This window comes from Coffea eugenioides, chromosome 6 (assembly GCF_003713205.1).
Source record: "Coffea eugenioides isolate CCC68of chromosome 6, Ceug_1.0, whole genome shotgun sequence".
Lineage (NCBI taxonomy): Eukaryota > Viridiplantae > Streptophyta > Magnoliopsida > Gentianales > Rubiaceae > Coffea > Coffea eugenioides.
Genome location: NC_040040.1, coordinates 50650008 through 50659625, shown reverse-complemented (window position 1 = coordinate 50659625; position 9618 = coordinate 50650008). Strand labels below are relative to the sequence as shown.

The 9618-nt window shown below is 36.0% G+C and overlaps 1 protein-coding gene across 1 annotated transcript; it reads left to right on the top strand.

Annotated features, from left to right (window-relative positions):
• Window positions 1–5023: 5023 nt before the first annotated feature.
• Window positions 5024–9618, top strand: LOC113774380 (putative late blight resistance protein homolog R1A-3). Its single transcript, XM_027318924.1, has 2 exons — window positions 5024–8766; window positions 9484–9618. Exon 1 carries the CDS (start codon window positions 5024–5026, stop codon window positions 8723–8725), a length of 3702 nt encoding a protein of 1233 aa, XP_027174725.1. The 3' UTR covers window positions 8726–8766; window positions 9484–9618.

Here is a 9618-nt window from a genome sequence, read left to right as displayed (position 1 = left end):
ATACCACTAAAATACTGGAGCGGGGACTCTAGTTGTGCAATGGGTTACTTGATTCACCCTGTTCCCGAAGAGTTTGTTTAATCCGATATACCAGAATTAATTAGGTGACAAAAATTACTGAAAAGTAGCCAGTGGCAAGTAGGGTCGTCTCCTCAAGGACTGGAGATATTTGCCTCCTTTAAATTCCAACTGGTAAGGGGGGATTTCACCGGAATGAAATTAACAACAATTAAACAATTCAACTAAAAATGAATAATTAACTAGCACAAATATAGCAGGAATTAAATCAAAAATAAATAAATTCTAGCCAAGGATGCAACTACTCAGACACAGTCCATTTATCCGATCATTGATGCAAGGGAGGTTCTCTTAATTTCTTAATAGGCAATTTAAAGTCGCCGATGAACTCTAACAACCAATTTTTCCTTAAATTATTGATAACCAAGGTACGACCATTGATCACCCCTAACCAGAAAATACTCTTAGGTACGACCGTAGGAATTAATTTTCCAATTGCATTAATAACTAGAAATACCTAGCCCTAATCAATAACACGCTACGAGAGTTATTTAAATTAGATCGCACGTTCCCCTAATGTGTAAACACACCAGTTGCCACTAATATTAATCAATCAAACAATTACGGATTTAATTGACTAAATTGGCACGAGATTAATAAATCACATTGAACATCGGGCACTTGACATCCAATTAATAAAATAATCTCACGAAATTAAAATTCAAGCAGACAACGTGCAAATATTAATAAATTAAAGAACGCGCGAAAACTAATTAGATCTCACAGATTTTCGGGACTGCGCCGTCGAGTTGACCCTTGACTAGATGGAAGGCTTAACCACGCCGCATAATTAAATCACCACACGAATTAATTGATTGCAAAGGCATTGCGTTTTTACTAGAAAGCAAGGAATAAAAGATGTTTTTCCCGTTGGGGGATATTGTCGAACACCTGGCGTATGTCAGAGGCCAATCAGAAAAAGAAAGAAAGAAAAACTAAAACTAGGCTAAAAACTAAACTAGAGCCGTCCTTTGCTTCTGTACTTTCTCCACTTAAAAAGCCAAAAGAAAGATGACTAAAGGCTATCTCCGGTGGTCCCCACACATGTGGACAAAGCCTCCAAATTACTTCTTGTTCCAAGTCTCTCTACGTTCCTTTCTTTGGAGAGCCCAAAAATGACTATAGCTTTGTGGTCCCCACCAATTCAAGGGCCCAAGGATTGAAGCCCTTAGAAGTCTCCATTTTCCCATAAAGTCCCTCCTTTTTTGGTAATCTTCTGCTTCATTCCTGAAATTAAGTTTACATACCAAATATAAGTAGATATCCGCAATTAACACAATATTTGGCAGGGATAAAAGGGGAAATTACTAATAAAATTACTAACAAATGATACCCTATCATCTAATGTGTTAAATGTAAACTTTTTCAATAGTGAAATATGTGTGTTAATTGTTTTCATTCTTTTACTAATAGAACTTGTACACATGCATAAGGAGCATTTATGAAATAAAAGATTCATCTCTTTCCTCATAGTACCTTTTTAATGATACCTTTTTTTTTACTTGGATTTATTTTGTTACCAAAACCTTAACCTCGAGGGAGGTTAGTGTGATTCTGTAAATCTCGGGAAGAGGTTAGTAAAATTGTTAGAAACCTCAAGAAAGGTTTATGAAATTATCCCTTTTTCTAACCATGATAAACAAGCTTTGTTTCAATAAAAATTTTATACAATAATAGTTAAAAGTATCAACTGATCCTTTTTCTAGATTAGTTTAAATTAGTTTTGTTTGAAGCATCATGTTTGGAATTTGTTAAACTTTTGCTTCATTTGGGACTTTATGGGAAAATTGTTAGCATTAATATTCTCAAAAAATTTTTGCAAGGGCACTTGTCATTAGAAGCAAGAGTAAATGGATAAAAAAGAAGGGCTACACGATCTTGATAAAACCATGGTCAAAACACATTTTGTTGTAGTTATTGGTCTTATTCAGTCCACAGCAAAATATGATTTTTGTCTTATAAAACAAAAAGACAAAATATTTTCATCACATAAGATATTATAACTCTTCTTTAATGAATTTTTGTCAACGAGTGTCAAGCCCATTAGACACTTGTATAATACGCATGAAATTCATTTAACCTATCACGTATATTTATATACTAACAAATATTACCATTTTTTTATATTCATGTACTTTTCTGATTTCTAACATTATGATGAATTTTAAAAAAATTCTACAAAGGGGGCATTTTGAGTGCTAGATTCTATCTAAGGGGTCTTCGCATTCAGCAAATGCGAGCTAACGGAGCTCGCATTCGTTAGCTCGCATTTGCTGAATGCGAAGTCCCTTGAATTTTGCGACCAACAAAACCCAAAACGAAAAAAAGAAAAAGAAATATGGACCTCGCATTTGTCAAATGCGAGGTCTATATTTCTGACCCTTAAATGATTTTTGCGGGTGCAGGTTGTAATATATACACGACCACACAATACGCGAACTCATGGTTGCGTATAGGGGTTGCGTTTTCTTCTTGGTGGCCATGATTTTTCCATGAATCTAGATTTTGCCATGATTTTTCTTTTTGCTTCAGTTGTAATGCCATTTTCCCTTGCTTTATGATTTCACTGCAAATTATAAAATGATTTACAATTTGCAATGAAAATTTCTACAAATTTTACTACTTAAGGCTCTAAATTCATCAGAACCGGAAAAACAAAAGATCCCATAATATTGCCATCAATACTTGATAATAATTTGTGGCAATAAATCTTAACCGAACTAGTAGGCTTTCAGCTTTATTGTATCTCACATCCGATAAATGCGAATTCCTAGAAAATTATATTCAAAATTTGCTTTTTTTTTTATTAGGAGCACACAATCATTTTTGTTTTTGCTTTGACATTTATCATAGAAGAATAAATCCTTTTTATTTTAAAACTCACACGAGTTAGAAGTTAGCAAATGTGAGCTCTCAGTACAAAATTTTATCTACTAGAAATTCTTTGTATATAAATAACAAAAAAGTTATATTTCTTATACATTAAAAGATTTGATAATTTCTCGATTAGAAAGCTATGTGATGCTCAAAAGCTGTTGGATTGATGGTTTTTAGTAAGATTATGGAGCAAAAATGAAGATTTGTGAATTGGGTAAGTTTGGAAGAGAGAAAACGCAAGGAAGAAGAAGAAGAAGAAGAATGAAGAAACTGACCGCGTATTCGTTTTGTTATGGCCGAGGGATCAATACGCGACCCCATGGTCGCGTTTTTAGCTTTGCAATTGCGGGTTGTAATATGTGACCACTGAAGTCATTCATATTGCATACCTCGCATTCAACAAATGCGAGGTAATACAGCTCACATTTGGCGAATGCGAGCTTAGTAAGCTCGCATTTGGCAAATGCAAGCTATTTTTCCTTTTTTTCCTGAGAGACTGACCTCGCATTTGTGAAGTGCGAAGTATCTGAACTCGCATTTCACAAATGCGAAGATCATAATCCTGGAACTAACTTTAAAAATTACCCCCTTGTAGAAAAACTTTTTTTTCATCACAATTTAAGAATTTACTCATACTTTTCTTATCTAATCTTATCTATTCTTCGTCGTACTTATTTATTTTTTCTAATTAATCTTATATTTTTAAAATATAACACTTACACTATATTTTAATAAGTGTTCAATAAGCACCCGTTAAATAGCTTGAGCACCAGCCCTTCTTTAATTTTATCTCTTAAAATGGATTGATAAATTCGAATTAAAAACACGTCCTAGGATTCCCGTTACCAAACGGCTTGTTTTCTAGTTTCTACCAAGTCAATATGTTTTGTTCTGTTCATGGGCCCCAAAAGTTTAAAAACAAATTAAAGAAAGAAAAGATAAACGCTCCACAACTTTACTTTATGTTTCGAGCAAAAATACCTACTCCACTCGACATTAAGAACTTTTTTTTCAAGACTTTTTGGTAGGTCTCAAGTACAACAAACGATTAATTGATTGTGAAAGACAGCGCAAGTTCTTCCCAATATTTTATCACTATGAGGGATCGGTTAAAGTTAAACCCAAGTTCTTTCCCATTTATAGATAATAGATTGATTTGCTTACCCATTTATATTTATTTAAAAATAATTATACAGTTAAATTCAATTTTTAGTAGATATTAAGCAAATAAATTTGAATTTTCTACCAATCTAATAATAATAAAATATCATTATTTCTTGTCAAATAACATGCAGAAAATTTTTTAAAAATAATAAAAATTTTAAGTAAGTCATAAATGGATCATTGGTATACTCATATCGATTGTTTAAATGAATATAAACAGGTTGACTCATTTTGATCGATTTATAAAATACGTATAAATGAATTAACCCAATTATATTCATTGTTTAACCCAATTATATTCATTGTCCGATAATGACCTGCCTAAACCTGCCCAAATCACTGATCTTAACACTTCTACTTGGGCCAAAGGCACTAGATTTTTAACAAATCGAAATTGAGTAAAGAAGTATTTAACCATAAATGTGAATATCGTTTGCATGTTATTTTTATTTTTTGTTTTTGTTTTTATTTTGTATAAACTAGGTGCGCCTATAAACGCCTAATAAGCACCAGTGAGAAGCTATCCATGGAAGGTAAACGGATGATGAAGCTATCTATGTATGTATCCATGAAAGCTCCAGGAATTTTACAGGGATTGACGTACTTAAGATAATTGGAGGACCATCTTGTACCCGTGGTCATGGAGACAAGCGTCAAAGTTCAACATATGATATTCAGTGATCATGTTAGTTTCTTTCTTTACTTAAATAAAAAGTAGTACTAGCACCGAGTAGCTTTAAGCCTTTAATGTAAAGTGAACGGAATAATTGGATGGTAGAACTGGAAGTCAGAGTCATTGACAAAGAAAGATACCAAATGGTTGTTCACATATCCATCAAGTTTCCCTGAATCATCTTCTTTGATGCTCTAAAGAAAGATCTGAGGACAAATTTAGGAGAAGAAAATGGCAAATACTCGTCTTGATTCCACCATGGAACAGTTAACACGCTTAGGAAATGAACGAGGCTTGACTGATCCAATGAAGGATCAAATACAAAAGTTTCAAGTGGAGCTAAATTTCCTGAAGATGTTTCTCTGGTGCTTGCCCAAGTCCGAAGAAGCTGGTAAGAATTGTCAGTTGCAGTTCGCTATTAATTCCATTAGTTCTGCAGTAGAAGTAGCAAATAAGGGCCTTTATTCAGCTGGTCTCTGTGCAATCCGGAAGAAAAAGGGTAGAAATTGGCGTCTTCTGACTTCTAATTTGCTAGAAAATGTTGAGCAGTTTAAGTCTGATATTAGAAAGAATTGCAATTTTATGCTTCATTTCTCAGTAGAATTCATCAAGGCTTCTCAGACTGGAGAGGTCTTCAATTTCATGGACTGTATCATCACAAATCTTAAGGATCTTCGTCACTCGGAAGATGAACAGATTGCTCCACTGAGTAAGCATATTAGTGCCCTTGAAGAGAAACTAAGGTTCTTTAGAAAGTTTTTTGATTTCACCGCACAACGTTGCTATGAGCATCAGAAATTTGAATATTTGTTGGTTCATATCCGTTCTTGGGCTAACAAAGTAGCATGTCTATCATTTTTGTGCTGGATCAATAAAAATGATGAAAACATGCAGTGCAGAATGAATACCATGATTTCTGATCTGCATGAGGAGAGTTGGCCTTGTGCTTCAGGGGTTACAGGGATGTGTCTTGGAGTCCTCAAAGCTTTAAAGTTGTCAGCGTATGACACTTCTCTGATGGGTGAAATTGTTGCAGACTTTGTCAACATTCTGCTGGAGAATACTCCTGCTGTTTTCAGGGACCGCATTGAGATCATTCGAGAAGGGCTTATCATCATAATAGCATTTCTGATGGATTCACCAGAGGACTGTGAAGATGAAATCCTCACACAAGCTCATGCCGTTGTCATTGAGGCAGCATCTCTCCTTTCCTCAGTCTGTTTGGAGGAAATGAATGACAATGTCATCAAAAAGAAGAATTTTCTTTTGTCTGAAATCCTAGGAAAGATTAAGACACTCCGGGAAGTGGTCAGAAAGTTCTACATCTACATTCCAGATGCATCAGAATTTTATTCTCTCAGGACTCATGGAACCGGATATATTGCTTTCATCTTGGAAAATTTAGCGAAAATGCAAAAAAAGAATGCCAATTTTATCCCTTTTGTAAAGCAAAAGGTTGTGATTGTTCAGAAGGAGCTGCAGTCACTGAGGACTTGCCTCACGGATAAAATGGATGGACGAAATGAGCAAGAGCAGCTGAAAGATCTTTGGAGAAGAATTATCAATGTGGCATACCGCGCAGAGCATGTCACTGACTTGTGTTCAATCAGAAATAGTCGTTTCTGGTATACCGTAATATGTCTTTCTACAGTCATTGAAGAAATTAAGACCACCAGGAATGAGGTTGAGAATCTTGGAAGTAAGCATATGAAAAACCCTGGGATCCTCTGCGCAAATTTGAACTCCATGCATCTCTTCCCAGCACAAGCTAGTAACTCAAGAATAGATGAGCCTGTTGTAGGATTTGACGATGAGGCAGAAACCATAATCGATCGACTTACAAGAGGATCAGAACAACTTCAAATTGTTTCGATTATTGGTATGCCTGGCCAAGGTAAGACAACTTTAGCCAAGAAAGTCTACAACCATCCATCAATCCGTTATCACTTTATTCAATGTGTCTGGTGTTGTGTGTCTCAAGAATATAGGTATAGAAGTGCATTGCTTGAAATGTTAAGTAATGTCACTGAGCTTTCTAGTCATGATACTTTTGAAACGAGTGATGAGGAACTTGCAAATCGGCTTAGAAAATGTTTGATTGGACGAAGCTATCTTATAGTTATGGATGATATCTGGGATATTCGAGCTTGGAATGAATTAAAGGGATCATTTCCTGACAACAACAATGGAAGCAGAATTCTGTTCACGAGCCGAATTCACAAGTTATCTTGGCAAGATGAATGCAAGTGCTACTTACATACTCTTCGGCCATTTCATGAGAAGGAAGGTTGGGAGTTATTGAAACAGAAAACATTCCATAAAGATGAATGTCCACAAGATTTAGTTGAAGTTGGCATGGAAATTGCAAGAAAGTGCAAGGGACTACCTTTGTCAATTGTTTTGGTTGCTGGAATCCTTGCTAAGTCAAAGAATAGTCTATATTGGTGGAAAAAAATTGCTCGAAGTCTGAGTTCGAGCCATCCAATTGATGGGTCCATGGACATATTGGAGTTAAGCTACAGACACATACCAGATCATCTTAAACCATGCTTTCTCTATTTTGGAGCATTTGCTGAGGGTCAAAATATCAGAGCCCGGAAGATGACCCTATTATGGATTTCAGAAGGATTTATAAGAACAACAGATCAAAGGAGGTTGGAAGATGTGGCAATGGAGTACTTGATGGATCTTGTTAATCATAGCCTTGTAATTGTCAGTGAAAGAAGTTCCGATGGTGGGGTCAATAGATGTCAGGTTCATAATCTCTTGCGTGAATTTTGCATGACAAAAGCTAAAGAAGAGAACTTTTTACAGCTAATTCATCATTATGATCTAGGTAATTATCCCTCCAATGGGTGTGATGTTGACATGCATCGGCTATCATTTCACAGTTCATTGTTTCATGTTACTGATTCGCATCCTGTTTGCTCGCCCGTCCATTCTATAGTGTTTGCTCATGGTATGCTGTTCATTGGCACTAGCTTTTCCAGAACCTTCAGACTTCTCAAAGTATTGGATATGGAGAAGTTACACTTGGATGATTCTGATCTTGACGCCCTGATGTCAATAGTACATTTACGGTACTTAGCGATTTCAGGTCTAATTACAAAGATTCCATCATCCATAGCCAACCTCTGGAACTTGGAAACTTTAATCGTGAGAGCGCCACTTCTTGTTGTCAAGATTGATCTACCGGATACCATTTGGCAGATGAAAAGTTTAAGGCATGTAGAAATCCGTCCTTGTGCTAATATCTCTTTGGGTGATGACAAATCTGAGGAGTTTTATCAATTAGACAATGTGCATACTTTTTCATCGGTAGTTCTTTGTGATGGAAGAGATGCACAGATCCTGCTAAGACGGTTACCAAGACTTCGCAAGCTGATTTGTTCACTTCCAGAGTCAGGTAAGCATCGCGGTGGAAGCTGCAAAGTTGTAGACTTGAGCATCCGGAGTGAACTGGAGGCACTGACCATGTGCTATCATTGGGTTTCTACTCCTAAACTACCAGCAATTGAGTTTCCAAAAGCGCTTAAAAAGTTAACATTGTTCAACTGTTTACTACCAAGGACTGGAATATCAGCAATTGGCCAGCTACCTAATCTTGTGGTTCTCAAATTCCGACTTATAGACTTTGCAAAGCACACATTTTATATGAAAGAGGGGGAGTTCTCAAACCTCAAATTCCTCAGAATATATAATTCAGAATTTGAAAGATGGGTTGTGCCCGCTGAGCCCTTCCCCAGCCTTGAGAACCTTGTCTTGATAGATTGTACCAAGCTTCAGGAGATCCCCTCTTCTTTTGCTGAGATCTCCACCCTGAGAATGATCAAGGTGCGAGGCTGCAGTCCCAATGTCGAGAAGTCTGCCCAGACAATTTTTGAAGAGCAAAAGGATATGGGAAATGGCGATCTGCAACTCATCTGCTGGTAAAAGAATTCCAATGGAGAACTGGCTGCTGCTTTTGTTTATCAGTAAGTGAATGTGAACAGATGGTCATTCCTCATTACTGCTTACAGTTATTCAAGTAGATTTATGCACGCACTTTATGCAGAACACAGTACGTGCCATCATCATTTCTATCATTTCAACATCAGGAATCAGAATCCTTAATTGTATAAAACCATCGTGTGAGCCGTTTCTAAGCTAACAAGATACAGATAAAATGCTTTTTGCAACACCTGTATATATATATATCATTTTCCTATTCCTCGAGAAGAGTTTTTGTTTTTTATTTTTTAATTATGCTCAAAGAATTGCTTCCAGAGAAATGTTTATGAATAGGCACCATATAATTCCGGATCTGCTTTTCAGGCTATTTTCTTTCTCTTCAATTTTCTTCCCCCCATCACGATACATTTTCTGGTCTGTGAAACTTGTGCTGAATTTTCTCAACCTAAACAGGTGAATTTTCTAATTCATGTTTGAATTGGAACTAGTTGAATGGAAATAATGTGGAACTAATGCATTTTTTAAGACAAATTCTGTTTTGTCTAGTTGTCAGAGTGATACTGGTATCAGTTCCAGATTGGAACTTTAATTATCTCAATCTATATGTAGTTCATCTTTCATACATTCGCTCTATGGATAAACCTTTATTAATTAGGCTTCCCTGCTCCCAACATACTACTCGATTTACTAAAATATTGAAGTCTCTCCTGTCCATAATATATTGAAGGTTATCCTTGCAGGTTGGTAGTTATGAAATGCTCCTTTCTCAATTTGGTTTGGCATACCATGACTTGCTGCAGATTTGAGGATATTTGAAGAGGTAAATAGAGTATGATGGGATTTGATCTGTACATCTTTTGAAGTACTACTATCTT